At 42.1% G+C, this 24008-nt stretch overlaps 3 protein-coding genes across 5 annotated transcripts in view; 1 reads left to right on the forward strand and 2 right to left on the reverse strand.

Moving 5' to 3' along the window:
* psmc6 (proteasome 26S subunit, ATPase 6) overlaps window positions 1-740 on the reverse strand; it is a 52001-nt gene extending 51261 nt beyond the window's left edge. Inside the window, exon 1 of the mRNA XM_083562735.1 lies at window positions 581-740. Within this exon, the coding sequence (XP_083418861.1) occupies window positions 581-665 (85 nt within the window). The 5' untranslated portion in view covers window positions 666-740. The remainder of the gene's footprint in view (window positions 1-580) is intronic.
* The window catches only part of LOC310737933 (uncharacterized protein), a 184000-nt gene extending 163509 nt beyond the window's left edge, over window positions 1-20491 (reverse strand). The window contains exons 1-2 of one of the 3 annotated variants that reach the window (XM_083562722.1): window positions 18678-20491; window positions 18280-18490 (exon numbers count right to left, since the gene is read on the reverse strand). In XM_083562722.1, coding sequence (XP_083418848.1) covers window positions 19029-20039 — 1011 coding nt within the window. In that variant the 5' untranslated portion in view covers window positions 20040-20491 and the 3' untranslated portion in view covers window positions 18280-18490; window positions 18678-19028. Of the gene's footprint in view, window positions 1-18279; window positions 18491-18614 lie in introns of those variants that run through there. The other 2 variants (XM_083562721.1, XM_083562720.1) reach the window with 2 other exon arrangements.
* A 550-nt stretch (window positions 20492-21041) lies between these two features.
* On the forward strand, window positions 21042-23603 carry LOC310737965 (intelectin-like). The gene is made up of 7 exons (XM_083562777.1): window positions 21042-21120; window positions 21233-21364; window positions 21489-21604; window positions 21684-21842; window positions 21962-22082; window positions 22872-22975; window positions 23315-23603. Exons 2-7 carry the CDS (start codon window positions 21289-21291, stop codon window positions 23465-23467), a joined length of 729 nt encoding a protein of 242 aa, XP_083418903.1. The 5' UTR covers window positions 21042-21120; window positions 21233-21288; the 3' UTR covers window positions 23468-23603.
* Window positions 23604-24008: the final 405 nt, after the last annotated feature.

Consider the following 24008-nt stretch of genomic DNA (forward strand, 5'->3'; position numbering starts at 1 on the left):
CAAGGTTCTGGCGTGGCCTAGCCAGTCTCCAGACCTAAACCCAATAGAGAATCTTTGGAGGGAGCTTAAACTCCGTGTTTCTCAGCGACAGGCCAGAAACCTGACTGATCTAGAGAAGATCTGTGTGGAGGAGTGGGCCAAAATCCCTCCTGCAGTGTGTGCAAACCTGGTGAAAAACTACAGGAAACGTTTGACCTCTGTAATTGCAAACAAAGGCTACTGTACAAAATATTAACATTGACTTTCTCAGGTGTTCAAATACTTATTTGCAGCTGTATCATACAAATAAATAGTTAAAAAAATCATACATTGTGATTTCTGGATTTTTTTTTTAGATTATGTCTCTCACAGTGGACATGCACCTACGATGACAATTTCAGACCCCTCCATGATTTCTAAGTGGAGAACTTACAAAAATAGCAGGGTGTTCAAATACTTATTTTCCTCACTGTATGTGTATGAATGATGACACAGCGCGTTGCAGTTCTCCGCTCATTTCCTCCATCTCCCTGAATAAACACATACACACACACACACTCCGTATCGGCTCCTGTCAGTAATATAAAGCGGTATCACTCACACTCCTTCAGCCGGCCGTCGATCTCTTTATGTTCCAGTAATTTCTTCCTGTAGTCCTGGAGCGCTTTCTCCCTGCTGTCCGCCATCTTCTCCACACAACCGCTGATTCTACTTCCGGTGTTCTCTCTCTCTCTGTTTCCGCTCACGGCAGAGCCGCACTGCTGCCCCTACAGGCGGGGTACGGGATTACACCACAGGGCTGTTCACACACAAACACACTCACACACATACACTCAAACACACTCACACACACATACACTCACACACACAAACAAACACACTCACACACATACACTCACACACACAAACACACTCACACACAAACACACATATACACTCACACACACAAACACACTCACACACAAACACACACATACACTCACACACACATACACTCACACACACAAACAAACACACTCACACACAAACACACACATACACTCACACACACAAACACTCACACACACACACACACACACACACACACACACACTTGTAACCCCAGGCTGAAAGACTAGTGTAATATTCTAGTCTAATAAAAATGATGAGTGATGTATAAGAGTGGATGAAGCTGCACACAGGTGGACTATGTTCTATGTAGGAGATCGACCTGAAGGAGATTGGAGACTGTAGGAGATGTGGAGCAGGAAGTGAAACTAAGGTAAAATTATGGGTCTAAAATCAGCAGGACACAACCAGAGAAACCCCCTGATAGATGAGCTGAAGTGATCTGTGCTGCTGGAGTTCTTCTGTACACTTATACTCATTTGTTTGCATTTCCAGGTCTTGCCTTCTCCAGACCTTGACTCATGCTGATCAAACATTTGTGAACTGCGAGCTACAGACCAGTTCAATCATCTGAGGTTCTGCTCAAATACAGTGAAATAGAGAAGTATATAATAACGGAGATAAATATAAACAACTCCAGAGGTCTGATTTCAACATTTGATAACCAAATTAAGTTTTTTTATCTTGTCTTAAGCAGCATATTGTTTCATTTCTTCAGAAAGTGTTGAGAGATTATCTTCGCTCCAGCCCAGGTCTTTACAGAAGTGTGATGTTTTTAAGTAGAATAAAAACGATCTTCTATAAAACACGACCTCATAGAGATGAATTTATATTAATAATCCAAACATTCTTGAACTGAGGCGTGTAAGAGTAAAGCCCAGCAGCCTGAGCAGCCCCGAGTCACGTCGTCTCTTCTCACAGATCTGTTGGCTGGAGGAGGAGCAGGACATGTTCACACGCTGCTGGATGGGTCTCTGGACAAACACAGTTCACACTGTAATAATCCTGATGCTGAAGTGTCTCTTAAACCTGCCCAGGATTCACGTCGTTTCCTTTCAGTGGATCTTCAGTGAAATGTGATGAGTTCGGATTTCAGATGAGTTTCTGCACCACTGCTGCACCATAATAAATCATAAATACCCCAAAACTGCTCATAAAACCGTGGCAACAGATCACAAGCAATGTTCTGGATTAAACTGACTATAAGAACTGAGTCAACTGAGCTCCCATTTCCAATGTGTCACTATAAATACCACAAACTATACATACAATTTCTACCAAAATATTGTGTTTACTGTCGAAAACAGAACCACTGTGCTGATGAATATTACTGAAATATATTATTTTGTAATTATAACATGATTAAGTTCATAAACTTATTGATATTATTGAGTTCATTCATTAAAACTATCTTATTTAGTTTATTAAATTTGTTTGATTTATTATAAATAAAAACACACAGATTTACAGAATGCATTTACAAATTCAATAAAGATCATACAAATGTAATTACTGCCTCGTATATAAACATCTCTACTCCTGATCAACAGAACTGGTGCATTAGAGCTGATCTACACTATAATGTATATAATATATGGCTGAAGTCAGGGGACGATTTCATGCCTCGTCCATAGACGTCCTACACAATTGTGTGTCTCCAAGTTTGTGCTCAGGGTTTGGGGAAGAACCACATATGGCTGGAAAAAGCAACTGTGCCAATACTTTTGGCTATGTCTTTCTCTTTTTAGACACAATAAGTTCAAAATACACAAAGTTGTTAAACTGATAACTAAATTAATGAAATGTTTAAAAACAAACAAACAAACAAACCCTGCTTTCTACACAGGACAGGAAACGACAGAACGCAGTTTAGTGACTGGTTTCTGTTTGACAACGTTGAAGCATCACACATACTTCAAATATCTGGATAATGAACAAGAATAACTTCCATCCCCTGGAGAACGATTCCAGTGTCCCTGGACCATCACTGGGAGAAGCTCTTTTCCTGTTTACAAACACAGCCATGGTGAGATGTTCAGTTCCTCTTTGTTCTTCATTATCCTGCAACATAATATTACAAATGTTTAATAGTAAAATAACTAAAGACAATGAGAAACTCTGTGTGTTTATACTGATAATATCATCTGATTTCATACATCTGCTTTAGTGAAATTAAGATCATATTGAATTCTTCAGCGAGGTCTCTTCCATGTTCTCTAAGAGATTAGAAGATACAGAATGAACACCTCTCATGCCTCATCGACAGAACACTGCTCATCCTAAACACAATATCATTCTTTAATGGTTCATCCTTCTAAAACTGATTCTTTTACATTTTGTTCTGCAGCTGAAAATATTTCTGTTTATTTGTTTATATATCAGGGCAGTTAATCAATACAAATATTGAATTACATTAAATCACATGATTGTCATGAGGTAACTTGTGATTATTCACAACTAAATCACACATTTGTATCCGTTGTAAATGAACCTTAAATTAATCCTTCATGTTTTAATACTCTAATTAAACATGCGCATGGAGAAATATTGATGCTTTATGCAAATGTACCTTTTTTTATTAGTGAAACTGAACTCAACATGGAGCATAAAGAATAAATACTCCTGTAAAGGTTTTAATGTAATGATGGTGTTTTAAATGATGTAAATCATCAGGACACCAAACGGAACCTTTGCTATGTTTCCACACGGACGGGTAATGAGGTGAAACCGGAGAAACGGCATCTCAGAACTTGATACGGTTTTCAGAATCAGAATATTTGTGGTTATTGTGAATTGTTTTATTTAAAAGAAGACATTTAGAGTTTTCTATTCATATATGTAATATTTCTGTGAGGTAATTATTTACTGAGATTCAGGGTGTTTTATTGATCCAACCTTCTCTCTCTCTGATTTTCCTCATTCATCAGCTGCTCAAAATCCTCCCTCCATCTTCTCAACACACTCTCCTCACTAGTCAACACATTTCCATCTCCATCCTTTATTGCTCTAACTTGCAGTACATCCTTTCCAGCTCGGTCCCTCTGCCTGGACAATCACTACAAATCCTTTTCTCCTTCCTCAGTGTCCAACTTCTCCTACAGCTCCTCATATGCCTTTTCCTTGGCTTTCGCCACATCCCTTTTAACCTGCTGCCGCATCTCCTTGTACTCCTGCCTACTTTTCTCACCACTCTGTCGATCCCACTTCTGTTTTGCCAATCTCTTTCTCCTTCTGCTCTCCTGCACTTCCTCATTCCACCACCACGTCTCCTTGTCTTCCTTTCTATTTCCAGATGTTACACCAAGAACCTTTCTAACTGTCTCCCTCATCACTCCTGCAGTAGTTCCACAATCATCCAGCACCTCTTCACCACCACCGAGCCCCTGTCTGACCTCTTCACTGAATCTCACACTACACTCTTCCTCCTTCAGTTTCCACCATCTTATTCTTCTTTCAGTCCTTACTTTCCTCCTCTTCTTTTTCACCTCCAAAACCATCCTACAGACCACCATCCGATGCTGTCTAGCTACACTGTCCCCCGCCAACACCTTACAGTCTCCAATCTCCTTCAGGTTGCATCTCCTACATAGAACATAATCCACCTGTGTGCACCTTCCTCCACTCTCATACGTCACCCCGTGATCCTATGCCAGACCTGGGCAAACTACACATCCGGCCCTTTGTACGTCCCTGTCCGGCCTGCGTGAGGCCAATCATATATTATAGGGATGCGCCGAAAATTCGGCCACCGAAGATTTTCGCCCGTAATACCCAAATAACCGAAACAATATCTCGAATATCTTGGAGAAAGACCCACAGATAGCGATTTGCAAAACATGCAATGCTGAAATTTTAAGAGGGGGTGTATCTGCAAAGACTTTCTCCACATCGGGTTTAATTTATCACCTGAAATCCAAACATCCCGATTGCCATTCTAAGTTTTCCAGTGATGATGTCAAGGCAAAAGTCATAACACAAAAAAATTATGGAATTCATCAGGATCGACGGGTTGAACTTTAAAACATTCTCTGTAGATCCCAAAAATAATCATTTTTATAATTTAATATTGTCAGAAATCCACCTGCCACGCCCCCTTCGGCGGATGCCATTGCCTCCGCGTTCTCTGAAGCCCACGGCTTCATTGCGCACACCTGGGACTCATTCACCCATTCATCCCCAGGTCCTATATAAACCCCCCATTCACCCATTCATCCCCAGGTCCTATATAAACACCCCATTCACCCATTCATCCCCAGCTCCTATATAAACCCCTCATTCACCCATTCATCCCCAGCTCCTATATAAACCCCCTATTCATCCCCAGCTCCTATATAAACCCCCTATTCATCCCCAGCTCCTATACAAACCCCTCATTCACCCATTCATCCCCAGCTCCTATACAAACCCCTCATTCACCCATTCATCCCCAGCTCCTATATAAACCCCTCATTCACCCATTCATCCCTAGCTCCTATATAATCCCCTCATTCACCCATTCATCCCCAGCTCCTATATAAACCCCTCATTCATCCCCAGCTCCTATATAAACCCCCTATTCATCCCCAGCTCCTATACAAACCCCTCATTCACCCATTCATCCCCAGGTCCTATATAAACCCCTCATTCACCCATTCATCCCCAGCTCCTATACAAACCCCTCATTCACCCATTCATCCCCAGCTCCTATACAAACCCCTCATTCACCCATTCATCCCCAGCTCCTATACAAACCCCTCATTCACCCATTCATCCCCAGCTCCTATACAAACCCCTCATTCACCCATTCATCCCCAGCTCCTATATAAACCCCCTATTCATCCCCAGCTCCTATATAAACCCCTCATTCACCCATTCATCCCCAGCTCCTGTATAAACCCCTCATTCACCCATTCATCCCCAGCTCCTATACAAACCCCTCATTCACCCATTCATCCCCAGCTCCTATACAAACCCCTCATTCACCCATTCATCCCCAGCTCCTGTATAAACCCCTCATTCACCCATTCACCCCCAGCTCCTGTATAAACCCCTCATTCACCCATTCATCCCCAGCTCCTATACAAACCCCTCATTCACCCATTCATCCCCAGCTCCTATACAAACCCCTCATTCACCCATTCATCCCCAGCTCCTATACAAACCCCTCATTCACCCATTCATCCCCAGCTCCTATACAAACCCCTCATTCACCCATTCATCCCCAGCTCCTATATAAACCCCTCATTCACCCATTCATCCCCAGCTCCTATACAAACCCCTCATTCACCCATTCATCCCCAGCTCCTATATAAACCCCTCATTCACCCATTCATCCCCAGCTCCTATATAAACCCCTCATTCACCCATTCATCCCCAGCTCCTATATAAACCCCTCATTCACCCACACTCCTTGTCCGTTATTGTTTGTATATGTTGGTTTGGATTTATTCGTGTCTGTTAACATTGCGTATTCCTATACTTTCTTTCCGTACCGGACTTCCACCCCGGATTACCCCTTTTCCTTTCCGTGCGTTGGTTCCTGGACTGTGTGGACCTCGCCCCTCCAGGGCGTACCACGGATATTTCTCTCCCTCTCTCTCTGGGTTTCTATGGACTGCCGTGTGTGTGTGTGTGTGTGTGTGTGTGTGTGTGTGTGTGTGTGTGTGTGTGCATGTGTGTTTTTGTGAATGACTCTGTTCAGTAAACATTTAGTGGTCTCTACTCTGGCTTTCGCCTCTGTTCATCGCCACATAACAAATATTATTTATTTATAATGGGCTTGCAAATGTTCGGCGATCAATTATTTTCATATAACAGACTGTTACTAATAATAGTTGACCACTGTCTGTCTGTCAATACTATGAATGGTAACAAATAAATAACAATAATTTATAATAATAAAATCTTTTGTAATTGATTTATTCTTTGAATTGCAATGCATTGATTTTAGTGAGGTGAGTACACACTCATAGCCAGAAATGCAATGGTTCTAATAATTGACAATCTTTTCTTTCTGTGTTTCAGTTTTCGGCCTTGGTTTCCTCATTTTTGGTTTTCAGTTTCGGCCAAGAATTTTCAAGAAAGAAATTTATTATCGTTGGTGTGGCCCTCTGACACAATTCAGGTTTCTCATGTGGCCCCTTGTAAAAATGTATTGCCCACCCCTGCTCTGTAGCTATTGAGGAATTTGGTCTGAGTGTGGTAGCGCAGGAATGATTTCACTTTCCAGTGATCCACTCTCTCGTTATTGGGAACGTGCCACACCGCCATGTCCTCCGCTGTGATGTCATAATACCCAGGATTCTGTGGGGTAAAGTACAAAGATGAAGAAGAGGAAGAAGAAGATTTTCCTCATCATGTGGGAACTTATTTTGATCTGAACCTTGTTGCTGAGCTACAGGGAGGTTTATGGATGCGAAGGCCACTAGCAGAATGATCCAGTTCATCTTCTCTAATGAAAATCTAAAAATGACACACACATATGTAAATAAGAAACACCCTGACATGCTCGCAGGCGTAAAGTCAGAAACACAGCTGCCACTTTCTGTCACAAATCATTCAGATAATTATTCTCATTTATCGATCTGTCACTGAACGCTGCTCTACGTACTGTCCTGAGCTTCTCAGAGCTTCAGTTGTTCAATACTGACCAGGAGGTGAATGCAGCAGCGAAGCGTGTGGTACTGAGGTAAAGTTCAGCAGGGTTTTTATTGCATGCAAGTTGACATATTTATAGTGATTATTGGTATCATGTGACAACAACAACATATTAAGATCCCATAGTCATGATCTGTGAAGTTGTTAATGTTGTAGTAAGAAATATTTACATTTAATCTTCATACATGTTTACAAATTATAAATCACCCTGAAGGTGTTCTTATGAACAGTCTGTTGTCTTTGAGGCGAATTTGCCTACAGTGATGTTGATTGGCATCTAATACATGTTCTGAAGAAAGTGGCTGCACTGAAGTAAGCAGTGAGACCAGGAGAGCATAGGAGAGAACATTTTAAAAAGTATAACACACACACACACACACACACACACACATATACATACACAATAAAACAAAAAACATATCAAATGTTTAAACTGAGGAACTGAGGAAATGTATTCGAATCTGATGGCTGCAACACGTCTCAAAAAATTTGGAACAGGGCCACGTTTCCCAGTGTGTAGCATCACTATTTCTCTCCATTAACTGTACATCTAGGAAATGAGAGGACCAGTTGCTGAAGTTTGGGAGAGGAATGTTGTCCCATACGTGTCTGATAGAGAATTCTATCTGCTCAACAGTTCTGGATGGAAGCAGTTGTTCTAAAACCTGTATAAAGCTTTCAGCATTGATGGAACATTTCCAGATGTAAAAGCTGCCCATCCACATGCACTAATGCACCGCCACACCATCAGAGATGCAGCTTCTAGAACTGAGTGCTGATAATCAGTCAGATGTTCCCGCTCCTCTTTAGTCCAGAGGACGTGGTGTCCATGGTTTCCAAACAGTAATTAAACTTTCTATTCGTCTGACCACAGAACAGTTTTCCACTTTACTTCAGTACATTTTAAATGAGCTTTGGCTCAGCGAGGAGGGAGGTGTTAGTGGATCATGTTCACGTATGCCTTCTTCTTTGCATGATAGAGATTTATGGATGACATGGCAAACTGTGATGATGACGTAATGATTTCTGGAGGTGTTAATGATCCCATGCAGTGATTCTCCATTACAGAATCATGACTGGTTCAAATGCAGGGCTGCCTGATCATCCAATCAAATCAAATCAAATCAAATTTTATTTGTCACATACATACAGAGTACGACATGCAGTGAAATGCTTTGTACGACTGTCCGGCATTAGGGAATAGGATGGGGGGAAGAAATAAAACAAGGGAAAAAGAAGGCAGATGAATAAAAACAATAAACTGTGTAAAATAGAAAAAGATATAAAAGATAAAGTTAAAGATATATATATAGGAAATATAGGAAGAATTGTATATACAGGGTATGTTTATGATACAGGGTATGCTTATAATACAGTAAACAGTAATCACATAAGGTGGTTGATGTGATTGTCCTTAAAGTGAACGTGTGCGGTATGGTGTGGTATAAAGTGCACTGTGCTGTGCAAGTCTACAGTAAAGTGACTGTCCATGGTTTAAAGGGTTGTAGTGCGAAAAAGAAAGAAAAAAAAAATATTTGCAGATGTCCTGCAGGTCAGGAAGCTCGGTGTGGATGGTACATTCAGCTGTTCCCGAACCAGGAAGTGATGCTACCCGTCAGAAAGTCTTTAGCACCTGAGAGGGAAGTTTAAGCGTCTCAGATGGTACAGACGCTACCGGGCCTTCTTCACCAGGGTTTTGGTATGACAGGACCAAGACAGATCCTGTGTGATGTTAACACCAAGGTACCGGAAACTGTCCACAATCTCCACTGGAGTCCCGCTGATGTTTAGCGGTTGGTATGACCACTACTGCTTCCTGCTGAAGTCCACGATCAACTCCTTAGTCTTGCTGACATTCAGGAGAAGGTTGTTCTCCTGGCACCATCTCTCCAGGTTTTTAACCTCCTGTAGGTAGTCCGTCTCGTCATTGTTGGAGATCAGGCCAACCACAACAGTGTCGTCAGCAAACTTGATGATGGTGGTAGAGTTGGAAGTGGCCACAAAGTCGTATGTGTACAGCGAGTACAGCAGGGGGCTCAGAACACAACCCTGGGGAGCTCCAGTGCTGAGGGTGAGGGTGGATGAGGTGTTTTCCCACCCGTATGGCTTGTGGTCTGTCAGTCAGGAAGTTAGAGATCCATTGACACAATGGTCCCAGAACCTCCAACTTACAGGTGAGTGTGGAAGGAATTATGGTGTTAAAGGCTGAACTGTAGTCAACAAACAGCATCTTTGTATAATTCCCATTTCTTTGGTCCAGGTGGCTCATCGTGGTGTGGAGGAGATGAGCAATGGCGTCCTCAGTAGAACGGTTCTGACGGTACGCAAACTGTAGTGTGTCCAGTGTGTCTGGTAGTGATGCAGTGATGAAGTCTCTCGAAGCACTTCATCACTACTGAGGTCAAGGCTACAGGGCGATAGTCCTTAAGGCGGGCAGGCTGGGGCTTCTTTAGGACAGGAACAATGGTGGACTGTTTAAAACATGAGGGGACAACAGACTGTTCCAGTGAGAGGTTAAATATTTCAGTGAACACCAGTGGTAGCTGGTCAGCGCAGGCTTTCAGAACCCGACCCGTGATTTCATCTGGTCCACGCTGTTTGGATCTTAGAGCGTTGCGGATGGTTTTATCCACCCACGGCTTCTGGTTGGGAAACGTTCTGATGGTGGTTTTTTGCACCGTATCATCCTCTAGTTTCCCGTTGAATCCCACAACCGCTTCCGTAAACATGTTGACGTCATCAGAGTTGCGCCTGAACATGTCCCAGTCTGCGTCATCCAAAGCGTCCTGCAGAGCGGCCACCGATTGGTCAGTCCAGCGCGCGACCTCCCTCTGAACCGAAGCTTCGTGTTTCAGCCTTTGTTTGTAAACAGGCATGAGGAAGATGGCGGCATGGTCCAATTTCCCAAACGTTGGACTTGATTGTGCCTTGTAGCTGTTCTTGAATAGTGTGTAACAGTGGTCCAGTGTCCTTTTGCCCCTGGTGGTGCAGGTGATGTGCTGATAAAAGTTTGGTAGTTTGAAATCTCCTACCTCAATTAGCGCAGCGTCCCGATGCTGTGTTTGGTGAAGAGTTAATGTTTTGTGTAAGTCCCATACTGCAGTGTCCATGTCCGCTTGAGGTGGAATATAAACGGCACTGACTATGACCGAACTGAATTCCCGAGGTAAATAAAAGGGCCGACATTTGATGGTCAGTAGTTCCAGGTTTGGTGTGCAGGAGCATGAAAGAGGAACGATGCTCGCGCTGTCGCACCAGTGGTTGTTCACCATCAGACACACTCCACCTCCTCTTGACTTCCCCGAATCCAGTGTTCTGTCCATGCGGTAAACCGAGAAAAACTCGGCCGGCTGGATGGCATGGTCCGGTACCACTGGGTTCAGCCATGTCTTGGTGAAGCAGAGAAGGTTGCAGTTCCGAATGTCTCTCTGGAACTTGACCCTTGCCCTGAGGTCGTTGAGCTTTTTCTCCAGTGACTGGACGTTGGCTAACAGGATACTAGGTAAGGGAGCACGGTGTGTGCGTGCCCTCATCCTGTTCCTGACGCTGGCTCGTTTCCCTCGTGGACGCCGATACAGGTCGCGTCCTTTGTTCTCCCTTCAGGATCTCGCTCGGCCAGCATGGGTCCGGGTTTAAAAACGGCGAAAAATGAGTGGATTGTACACAGATAGATATGAGGGTCTCTGTCATATCTAATGATGTCCATCTTGTGTAGATGGAACTGTAACTAATTAAATAAAAGTATAAAATAAACAAAAAGTAGAGAAAACGTTGCCGGAGCAGTCATGACGGCAGCCGACCTCACCGGCGCCATCTTGGATCACCCAATCATCCAATATTGAATTTCACCCGTGTCCCTTGTGCACAGAGATTTCTCCAGATTCTTTGAATCTTGATGATATTATGTTCTGAGATATTCAACTTTTGTAATTTGAGAAACATTTTTTTTTTATTGTTGCACAGTTTATAGACAGTATTTCACAGATTGCTGAAGCTCTGCCCATCTTTACATATTTTTTCCAGACTTGGTCTGTATCAGTCTGTATCATCTGAGGCCCCTAAGCGACTTTAAACTTCCCTCTCAGGTGCTAAAGACTTTCTACACCTGCACCATTGAGAGCGTCCTGATGGGTAGCATCACTTCCTGGTTCAGGAACAGCACCATGCATCCAAACAATGGACTCTTTTCTTTGATGCATTCAGGGAAGCGATTCGGCTCCTTAATCAAACACAAAGAGAATGAGGAGGAGCTTCTTCCCGCAGGCCATTCAGAGTTGAAACCAGGAAACACCCAGCAACTAGAACCTGGACTTTACTCTATGTCTCACTTCCCTCTTTGCACAACTATTATTTACTATTATTCACTATTATTTGCAGTACTTGCACTAGTGGAACTTTAACTCTGGACCGAGCCGCTCTAACTCTGGACTGGACGAGCACAGCAACACTTTATACCTTTTCACTTTTATATTTATATCAGCACATGGTCACTTTAATGACAATTACAATCATACTGGGTCACTTTAATCTGTACTTCTGTCACACACACATACATCCATCCCTCCTGTTTAATTAATGTATGTGTTTATACATACATACATACATACATACATACATACACACACACACACAATTTATTTACTTTTTTACTGTATAGTCAAATTAATTTATTCAGTCAGTATTATTGTAGTATTCAGTCTACACTGGCTCCCAATTATAAACTGACGAGTAAAGCACAAAATGTTCTTGTGCCACAGTATCTGAGTGAACTTTGGTCTGTTATGATCCACCACATCTACTTTAATCAAAAGGTGCAGGCTATTTGTTGGTACCTCAGATAATGGCAATTTCCTTCAACAAAGTCACCGCTGGCTCACTCATTAAAGATAAACTTATAAAGAAATTTTTTTACAAAATCCAGTCCAAAGTACTAAACAAATAAAACTGAACTAAATAATTTTAGTCCATGATGGCAAAAACTTGTCAAAACAATGAAAAGGGGAAAGTGGAAAAAAAGGAAATAAAAAAATTCTTTTAAAAGGCTCCTTTAGAGCACACAGATTCTCAAATAGAAACAAGAGCAAAAACTTATAAAAGTTTGTCTCAAATCAAGGCTGAAGACAGAACAATACACAAAGTGCTGGAAATGCAACAGCAAAAACCAATGAAAGAAACTGGGGCACAGGTGGTGGTTTAATTACCCCAGGTGATGATACTTAACTAACTGGCAGGGGAGAACAACATGAAGGAAAAATTGGACTTCTTGTGGCTAAACGTGAAAATAACACCAGTTCAAAATCCTGACAGCACTAAGATCAAGCAATTGAGGTTTAAACGAGGCTTAAATTCTGACTGAAACATTTGCTGAATGCTATGTAGGTGTGAGTAGACCTGCTGTGCTACAAACTTTTCTATTATCTTGGAAATAAAGATGTTTGATATTGACCTTTATAATTAGGGCTTTAATCATTTCCAGTGTAAATGATTTGGGTAAATATCCAGTGTTTGGAGAAGCTTTGATTGTTTCTCGGATTTTCAGTTTGAAGAAACATGAAGCTAAGAAATAACAGCAACACTGAGAGCTTTTTAGAACTCAGGAAGCTCTCTGAACTGCCGAGTAGCCTGTTTTAAACTCATGACCTTCTGATCAAAATCCACATTTTAACCAAGTGAGAAATGGTAGTGAGGGTCTGAGCTGTGGCACTTCTGAAAAGGTGGTCATGATTTTAAATCGCAGCTTTGCTCTTGAGTAAGAACTTTACGGCTCATATTCTCTGTTGTTTAAATTATGTAGTTGAAGGTTGATCTGGACATGGGCACCTGTTTAATGGTGTTAATGTTTAAGGATGAATGTGTGTGGAGCAATTCCCAAACTCTCACCATAATCAACACTTACCTCACAATAAACACCCAAAAATCACCCCACGAGGTGCTGCTGAAAATGTTCCCCACATGAACAGCCTAAAGATCCATGAGGTTTCTGCTGCTGCTGCTGTTCCTGCTGTCTCTGTGTTGTATCTGGGGGGTATTCCAGAAAGCTTGGTTAACTTACCATTTGATAAATCATAACCTCTGGGTTGATTTACCCCAAACAGGCATACCATGAGCATGTCGGTTCCAAAACACCTGAGAAGAGTTAGTTTAATCAACCTCCAACTGGTTACCCAGAGGTAATGCGCGTGCACGGTGCATACATAAAGACATTTTCAATGGATCGCCGATTTCACAAGTCACCATGGAAACTCAAAGCGGAAAAAAGAGAGTGGCGGAGTTCACAGAAGCGGAGTTCAGAGAGGCGGAGTTCACAGAGGCGTAGTTCAGAGAGGCGGAGTTCACAGAGGCGTAGTTCAGAGAGGCGGAGTTCACAGAGGCGGAGTTCACAGAGGCGGAGTTGGAGGTTTTAATGCACTCTTATGAGGAGTTTAAGCCAATAATATTAAAAAGAAGCAATACAGCTGCATCGGCTAAAGCAAGAGAGATGTGTAAAGCAATATAAAAAAAAATTTATAAAAGTAATTTTGACAGATCCTGTCTCTCAAAAGACTTCCGTCTCTGTTGGCCTCTAAAATCTGTAGGTGTTCCTGTGGGCCATCTTCCTCAATACAAGGAGGGTGGCTCTCTCCTCTTATAGTGGCAATATTGTGAAGCACAACACAAGCCACTATAATGTCACATGCCCTCTCTGGACTAACCCGGAGCATACGCAGACACTGAAACCGAGATTTGAGGATCCCTATAATCATCTCCAGCTTGGCCCGTGTTCGGCTGTGAGCCAGGTTAAACCGTGTCTGTGGTCCAGGCTCAGGTTCAGGGTAGGGTGTCATTAAATAGGGCAGACAAGGGTATCCTCTGTCCCCCAGCAAGTAAACATTGTACTGTCCTGTAATGATTGAAGTGTACAGCACAAATATAGTAAAAAGGAAAAAAAAAAAACAATTGTATAAAGTAAAACATACCCTGCTGAAATGTCTGGCATAATGATGACTCGCGGAAAATTCTGGCATCATGCACAGATCCTGGCCATTTTGCCTCGACATTGGTAGTGATTTGGGTTGCCTCACATATTACCTAGTTAGTGGAAAAAGTAATGACTTTAATGATTTTAAGAAGGAAAAAAATTAAGTTGTTACCTGCACATTGATGCTATGAATAGATTTCCTATTAACACAGTCTCCCTCATTTATTGGTGGAGCTTTAATAGGAATGTGAGTGCCATCAATGCACCCAATTACATTTGGAAACCCTGAAACAGAATGTAATGGAAGTATAAAGTGTGTGTGCGCATAATGAATACATGTATAGATATAAATAATATGACTAAATATTAAATATATATATATATGTGCCAGACATACTGTACGAACGGCTCTACACACAGTTGCCTTTCCCACATGCTCTGAATCGCCCACACGGTGTGTCACATTTGCGATATGCGGTTTTAAAAGACGTGATAAATAAACTAACGAATCTTTTGATAACACTCTTTTAAATATTCATTAGGGTATGCAAACACATCAATACGCGGTCTTATAACCCTCTCCCGACGAACAAAACCTCGTATAATTTGTGCTTCTACGTCCACAGGATCCTCATCAAAAGGGCACGCCGAAGTTACACTGAAACATAACCTGCTCCCGAGCAGACTCTTCAGAGAGTCAGTTGCTATGGTTACATACATACCCAGAAAGTTACCTCCGTTTTTGGAACCGAAAGTTGAGGTTATCCACGAACTTACCCTTAAACATACCCAGGTATGTCACATAACCTGCTTTCTGGAATACCCCCCTGCTCTGTTCTCTTCTAGTCTCCAGTCACTACACCACAGACCTTGTCTTTACAACATGGATTAAATGCTAGTAAAATAATCAACAGAAACACATTCTCAAAGACAACAGAGTGCTGATAAGAAAACCTAAATACAGATTTATGAAAACTGGAGCAACAGAAAATATCCATTTTCTGGTAAGTAATAAGCTGAAGGTTTGATGAAAAAACTTTCTACTACAACATTCTCAGTTCATGATACCAAAGCATTCAACACAAAGCCCAAAAAAAACCGAACATGTTTACAAACTCTCTCTCTCTCTCTCTCTCTCTCTCTCTCTCTCTCTCTCTCTCTCTCTCTTTTTCTCTCTCACCACACACACTATAAAACCCTGCTGAACTTTACCTCAGGACTCAATGCTACACCACTGTGTCCAACTCCTGTCTGTTCAACAGCTGAAGATCTGAGAAGCTCAGGACCTTCTGGTGAGCGACACTGATCTCTCTGAACCTGCTTTGTGTTCTGCTAATTTTTCTAATTATTTATTAAAATATTTATACTTTAAGATTATCACACTAATAACACGGAATACATCTATTATACTTTTATTATTAAAACCTACAGGATTATTAATCCTGTATTATCAGGACTTTATAGAACTTTCTGATAGTATCTGATTAAAAAGAGATGATCTGAATGACATCTGTAACAGAAAGTGACGGCTCTTGTGAAGGTAATGTTTTACATGTGAGCATGTTGTAGTGTTTCTTCATATATATGTGTGTCTTCTTCTTACATTCACATTTATGTAGCGCTCCCCTCAGTAGTCATATTAACTAAGGCAAGGCTTTTGGGTTCTGTTAATGTATTAATTAAATGTCTTAACCCTTATTAACTCAATTTTAAATATTATCTTGGATTTCTCTTTTAAAATACACACATGAAATGTTTTACTTACCTAACTATGAATTCACCTTTCTTCAGTTATAGTATTAATAAAGATTTTAACCGTGTGCCTAGGTAGATCTCTCCCCAAATAAAATAATAACCTCTTTCCAGGTAAATAAGAAAATAACACAACACAAAGTATTAGAAAATCTCTTAGTTATTTACTCAAAAAGTTATTATCTTAAAGGAAATAAACAAATTTAAATAAAATATAATTGTTCTTTTTAAACCTTCAACATAAAATGTTCTTTTCTTTTTTATGAAAATACTGTAATTGAATTGTCTCTCTTTTTAACACAACAATGTAAACAATATCAATACTGTACCGTATAAATGCACAGAATTCAAGTTAAACTCTATTAACCCTCAAATGGATTCATTCAGAAAACCTCAATATACACCTATCACTTAAACCAGACTTTTTTGTGGGCCCACAACACACCTTAATGCAATCTAAAGCCGGCAACCCAATGTATTATAAAACTAAAATACCGTAGCAGGCCTGATGCGTTGCTTGTGTTCGTAGTGGCCCAAACCTTAATGGCCGCTTCACTCGTCAGCGAGGAAACAAAATCAAAGATACCTTGAGATAAAGTTTCTGTCTCAGCCTTTCACCAACAGTCACGGGCGCAGTCTCATCATCCGATCAGCATAAGAACACGAACTCAATCTTCTTTTGAACACCACGTTTTTGGTAAAACTCACGAGTAAAATCCTGGTTGCTTTAAGCTCTGTATGAGTCCTCTCTCTGTCTTCAGATCGAAAACAGTAGATAAACTCCTCAAACTGTTCAACTGAGAGTCAAACTTTAACTAGAAAATGTCATTCACTTGTAATGAACTGACTCCAGCATATACCTCACAGGTAACTCAGCGTTAGCATTAGCAATAGCACAAAAGTAAACAGTCTTTGAACTTCGTGTAGAAGTTCTTCCCGTTTCTCAATATGCACCTTGTCACTCTTCTCATCTGGTTGTCGTGCAAACAATCATCAGAAACAAGTTACATCTTGATTTGTGCCCTAATAATTCTGCATTTTAACTCAGAAAATCTCTGTATCACCTCACTCTGCTGCTCCACTCTCCTCCCCTTTTTCTCTCTATCCTCCAAAACTCCACACCTGACTCTACTGCCGAACGTTATTAACTCCATCAATGCTGGTTTAGACAGTTTTCAGAAATACTTTATCTTTTACTTAAAACAATAAACATACAATCATTTTTAAACATAACTTATTAAATTAATTTAAACCCTTTTTTAAATCACACTATTCATATACTCTTATTAAATGATACTAAAAGCATCACTTATTGCTTCATGTTTTTAACTGGGTTACATTTACATTTACAGCATTTATCAGACGCCCTTATCCAGAGCGACGTACTAAAGTGCTTTGAGTCTCTAGTAATGAATAAATCTACACTGTACACCAAATTACACACTTCATATAAATATAACTCTTGAATTCTACAAACTTGGAAAGTGCTAATTTAAGTGTTTCAGGAAGATTAAGGTCTTCAGTCGTCGCTTGAAGATAATCAGGGACTCTGCTGTACGGACATCTAGGGGAAGTTCATTCCACCACCACGGTGCCAGAACAGAGAAGAGCCTTGAAGTGTACTTACCTCTCATTCTGAGAGAAGGTGGTACCAGTAGAGCAGTGCTGGAGGATCTCAGACAGCATGGTGCAGTGTGAGGTGTGATGAGGTCTCTGAGGTAAGATGGTGCTGGTCCATTTTTGGTCTTGTAGGCATCATCAGTGTTTTGAATCTGATACGTGCAGCTACTGGAAGCCAGTGAAGGGAGCAGTGGGGTGGTGTGGGAAAACTTGGGCTGATTGAACACAAGTCGTGCAGCTGCGTTTTGGATCATTTGCAGTGGACAAATAGCGTTCAGGGGAAGACCTGCCAGCAGAGAGCTGCAGTAGTCCAGTCTTGAAATGACAAGAGACTGAACAAGAACCTGGGCAGCCTGTGTGGAGAGAAATTGTTGAATCCTTCGGAAGTTGTAGAGAAGAAATCGACAGGAGCGAGCCACATTAGCACATGTGGGAAGAAGGACAGTTGATTGTCTATAGATACCCCAAGGTTGCGAGCAGTGGCTAAAGGGGAGAGCAGAGAGTCATGAAGTGTTATTTGAAGATCTTGACCTGGAGATTAATCACCTGGGCTCACCAGCAGTTCTGTTTTGCTGGGGTTGAGTTTTAGTTGGTGAGCACTCATCCATGAAGATATGTCTGTCAAGCATGCTGAGATCCGAGCGGAAGCTGTGGTATCTAATGGAGGGAAAGAAAAGATTAATTGACTGTCATCTGCATAGCAGTGGCAAGAAAACCCATGTGAGGATATGACTTCACCAATGGAGTGGGTATAGAGGGGGAAAAGAAGGGGACCAATTACCGAGCCTTGTGGGACACCAGTGTTAAGTCTGCATGGGGCAGATGTGGATCCCCTCCATGTTACCTGGTATGAGCAACCTTCCAGGTAGGAAGCAAACCATTCCCATGCTGTTCCGCGTATACCGAGGCTCTTAAGGGCAGACAAAAGAGTCTCGTGGTTGACTGTGTCAAATGCTGCTGAAAGGTCCAGGAGGATAAGTACAGATGACAGCTTGGCTGACCGAGCAGCATGCAGTTTCTCAGAAACAGCCAAAAGGGCGTCTCTGTGGAATGTGCCGCTTTGAACCCAGACTGGTTCGGATCATGGAGGTTGTTCTATGAGAGTGACAGACAGACAGTTGAAATTTAGAAAGAAAGGAGAGAAGTGATACCGGTCTGTAGTTGTTGATGTCTGATGGATCCAGAGCAGGTTTCTTCAAGATGAGGGAATGACACTTGCTTGCTTGAAGGTAGTTGGTACATAGCCAGATGTTAATGACCCATTGATGATTGTGGAGATGAAGGGCAGGAGATCTTGTGTGATGGTCTGAAGCATAGTTGAAGGGATTGGATCCAGAGGACAGGTGGTGGGATTGCAAGATTGGATGACTTGCAGTATCTCATCTTCTGTTAAGGTTGAGAACCTTGACAGAGATTTAATAGATTGCTGGCTGTGTTGTGTAGCCAATGTTGGGGAGGAAGTGAATGTCTGGCAGATTTTCTTAATCTTTTCATCATAGAAGGAGGCAAAGTCATTAGCAGTCAGGAAGGATGGAGCAGGTGTGGCAGGGGGTTTGAGTAGTAAAGAGAAGATGTTGTGGAGCGTACGAGGATCTTGTGCAGAGGCCTCAAGCTTGTCCTTGTAGAAGGCAGTTTTAGCAGATGTCACATCCAAAGAAAATTCTTCTTCTCCAAAGAGAATTCTTCTTCTTCTATCAGCTGCTCTCATTAGATGTCTCCACTGGGGATCATCCGTCTCCATACCCCTCTGTCCTCTACATTTGCCTATTTCACACCAACTACCTGCATGGTTTCCCTCACCACATCCATAAACCTCCTCCTTGGTCTTCCTCTTTTCCTCCTCTGAGCTCCTGTCTGACCTCTTCTCTGAACCTGACACTACAGTCTTCCTCCATCTTATTCTTCTTTCAGTCCTCACTCTCCTCCTCTTCTTCTTCGCCTCCAAAACCATCCTACAGACCACCATCCGATGCTGTCTAGCTACACTGTCCCGTGCCAACACCTTACAGTCTCCAATCTCCTTCAGGTTGCATCTACTGCATAGCACATAGTCCACCTGTGTGCACTTTCCTCCACTCTTATACGTCACCCTATGATCCTCCTTCTTCTTAAAATAAGTGTTCACCACTGCCATTTCCATCCTTTTAGCAAAATCTACCACCATCTGCCCTTCCACATTCCTCTCCTTAAAACCATACCTACCCATCACCTCCTCATCACCTCTGTTCCCTTTACCTACATGCCCATTAAAGTCTGCCCCAATCACCAATCGTTCTTTCCTTCACCATCTACCACTTCATCTAACTCACTCCAGAATCTTTCCTTCTCCTCCATCTCACAGCCAACTTGTGGAGCATAGGCACTGATGACATTTATCATCATCCCTTCAACTTCCACCTTCACGATCATCACCCTATCAGAAACTCTCTTCACCTCCACTACACTCTTACTGTACTCTTCCTTCAGAATCACCCCTACACCATTTCTCTTTCCATCCACACCATGATAAAACAGTTTAAATCCACCTCCAATGTTCCTGGCCTTACTCCCTTTCCACTTGGTCTCCTGAACACACAGCATATCTACCTTTCTCCTCTCCATCATATCAGCTACCTCTCTCCCTTTACCCGTCATAGTACCAACATTTAAAGTACCAACCCAAACCTCCACTTTCCTGCACTGCTCGTTTCCCTGCCGTCTCTGTAGACGTCTTCTTCCTCTCCTTCTCCTCCTTCCGCCAACAGTAGCCCAATTTCCACCGGTACCCTGTCGGCTAACGATACCCGTGGCAGTCGTTGTTAACCCGGGCCTCGACCGATCCGGTATGAAATTCTCATTTGTGATCCGCATATTTGATTTGGCACATATTTTACGCTGGATGCCCTTCTTAACGCAACCCTCCCCATTTACCCGGGCTTGGGACCGCACTAAGAGTGCACTGGCTTGTGCATCCATAATGGCTGGGTTCAGAGTTGAAGTGTACCGATGATGAAAATTAGAGGCCTCTCTCATCTTTTTAAGTGGAGAACTTGCACAGTTGGTGGCTGACTAAATACTTTTTTGCCCCACTGTATAAATACATACACTAAATATCTATCTATGTATCTATCTATACTGTATAAAGTGCTGATGGTGAATTTCCTCAGTTTATATTTTTATTAATAAAAATTAAATAAAAAAAAAAAATAATAAATTGTGTAGTAACCTCACATTTCTTTCTTCAGAACTGGAATATTCCACTCTGAGGAGCTGCAAAGAGCTGAAACAAAGATATGATTTCAATACAGGTGTGTGTTCTTTCATCACATCACTACACGTCTGAGTGAAGAAGAGTTTCAGAGCGTCCCTCAGCACTACAGTGTGGAAGACTGTGTTGATTTCTGATGCATGTTGTTGCAGATGGTCTTTATTACCTGAGCACGGCGAGCGGTGTGGTGTATCAGACGTACTGTGACATGACGACTGCAGGAGGAGGATGGACTCTGGTGGCCAGCGTTCATGAGAACAACATGTACGGGAAATGCACCACCGGTCAGTGCTCCAGCTTTATGTGTGTATTCTCATAAACTCTAAAGCTCCTCTAATCCTCCTCTGATGTTCCTGTAACGTTACTGTGATGTTCCTCCTGTAACATTTGTGTAACTCTGATGTGAAGGTGATCGCTGGTCCAGTCAGCAGGGTGGAAGTCCAAATGTACCTGATGGAGACGGATCGTGGAGTAACACCGTCACATTCGGCACTGCAGAAGATGCGACCAGCGACGACTTCAAGGTTCAGATCAAAATAAGTTCCCACATGATGAGGTAAATCTTCTTTTTTCTCTTCTTCATCTTTGTACTTTACCCCACAGAATCCTTGGTATTATGACATCACAGCGGAGGACGTGGCGGTGTGGCACGTTCCCAAAAACGAGAGAGTGGATCACTGGAAAGTGAAATCATTCCTGCGCTACCACACTCAGACCAAATTCCTCAATAGCTATAGAGGAAACCTCTACAATCTCTTCAAGGTGACACAAAACCTTCTAGCAAAAGCTCTGATCTACTGTCTTATAACATCATCTCACATTTATCTTTTGATGATGAAATGCTCCTATAAGGTTTACACTCACGTTTCTCCTGTTTTCAGTTATTACCAGTGAAGTTTGGTGTAGGAACCTGTCCTGCTAACCACGGCCCCTCTGTCCCTCTGGTGTGCGATCTCGGAGACGCCACTTCCAACCATAACCTGTACGGACCCAACATCGGAGGTGGAGTAGAACACATACTTTCATTGTGTATTAAATGGTGTAGCTCAATGTGGTGATCTTTCTGGCCCAGGAAAGAGGAAGGGCGAGGCAGATGACTTCACTGGCAGTTTCTTTTTCACTTGGCTCCATGTGGAAGCCCAGATATTTTGGCCCAACTGAACATTTCTTTGTGTTCGTTGTAAGATTTTCATTGTAATTTTCTGAGTGCCGTAGGTGCTGCTGCCAGTCGTTACTGTAAATGATTGTAATCTAAATAGGCAACAACATATGCACTATGTGGTCCATTAGACGTTGAAATATTGCTGGCGATCCGAACAATCCAAACAGAAGCATGACAAATTGGTGTAATCCTAAGAGAGTGGAAAAGGCTTATGAGACATTGAAGTCTTGGAGATCTGCATTGTTGACGTTCATAAGTCCACACAGAGATGGACTGACCCATCAGATCTGGTCACCATGCTTGAGCCATCTGCTTGGATAGTTCACAGCATGGTTTTCTCTCTCTTTCCTCTCAGAGGATCTGCTCCTGCCATTTATCTTCTCATCACTCCCTCTGGCAGAGCACACACTCTTTAATACAAATCGTGGCCATGTGAGCGAACTTCACCTCTCACTTCCTTCAGTTCAGTCCTCCATTCACAAACTTCTGCCACATGGATGGAGGGTAGAGGACGTGAGGGCTGTTTTGTGATCTGATGAAATATTTATATTACTAATGAAATGAGTAAATCAGATTGTTCTACACTGAGTATGTAAATGATTTAAACAAATATCTGAACGTCTCTCCAGCACAAACTCAACCCGGATCCATCACATTCCGAGCCATCAACACAGAAGGTGCAGCAATGGCGATCTGCTCAGGAGTCAAACCCACAGGCTGCCACAATGAACACGTGAGAATAAAATCAATTCTGTTTATCCACATATACGGATTTATTTATATTCCTTCTGCACCAGGGCACTTCTGAAATAAAGCCTTCTCTTTGGAAAGGCTTTATTTCGTACCTCTTGGAGGTCTTTATTCTGTCCCAATTTCAATGTTGCAATCACAAATACAACATTACACATGTTAATCAATAGATCAGTAAGTAGGTTAGTAAGTTAGAGATGCATTAAAATGTTAGCCCTAGTACTAGATTACGCTAAAACACTGTGTGTGTGTGTGTGTGTGTGTGTGTGTGTGTGTGTGTGTGTGTGTGTGTGTGTGTGTGTGTGTGTGTGTGTGTGTGTAGTGCTGTGTTGGAGGAGGTGGTCATTTTCCTGAAGCGTCTCCGAGACAGTGTGTAGATTTCACAGGATTTGACTGGGACGGTTACGGCACTGGAGTTGGATGGAGCGCCAGTAAGCAGGTGACCGAGGCGGCGGTGCTCATCTTCTACCGCTGATGGAGAACATTCCAGAATCAACTTCACAAACACGATCCATTACTTACATCACACATTAGTACAGTGTTCATTACTGCATACCTCTCTTGCGCTCTCTCTCTCTCTCTCTCTCTCTCTCTCTCTCTCTCTCTCTCTCTCTCTCTCTCTCACTTCTAAATCATTTTGCAAAACTTTGTGGACTGAATGGGCTGAAAATTGTGTAGTTGTGTTTGTGGGTTAGTTGCCCTTAATCCTGATTTAATGAATTAATAAATCTAAGAGCATTAATCTGTGTGTTTGTCAGTGATTCATTTATAGAAACTGGTGAAGGTTTCAACAAAACTTGTGGATGTGAGAATAATAATATTTCCTGTTGGACACTGTATACACTGGTTTTCACCCCGGGGCCTTCAGTGGTGTCCTACCTGAATCAATCCACCTCTTAATCTGCTGCATCACTCACAGGAATCTCATACAGAGAGAATGAATGTCATCAATAAAACAAGAAACCCAGTGATCCAAATTCAACATGTCTCCTTTCATTGGAGCCACAACTGCACCT

This window comes from Silurus aristotelis (genome assembly GCF_946808225.1).
Source record: "Silurus aristotelis genome assembly, chromosome: 15".
In the NCBI taxonomy this organism is placed as follows: Eukaryota; Metazoa; Chordata; class Actinopteri; order Siluriformes; family Siluridae; genus Silurus; species Silurus aristotelis.

Bases quoted from the DNA above. Each gene is read 5' to 3' on its own strand.
- LOC310737965 (XM_083562777.1), top strand. From the start codon at position 21,289: ATGACGACTGCAGGAGGAGGATGGACTCTGGTGGCCAGCGTTCATGAG. The intron at 21,843-21,961 runs GTGACACAAAAC...TCCTGTTTTCAG, and splicing joins ACCTCTACAATCTCTTCAAG to TTATTACCAGTGAAGTTTGG. The intron at 22,976-23,314 runs GTGAGAATAAAA...GTGTGTGTGTAG, and splicing joins CAGGCTGCCACAATGAACAC to TGCTGTGTTGGAGGAGGTGG.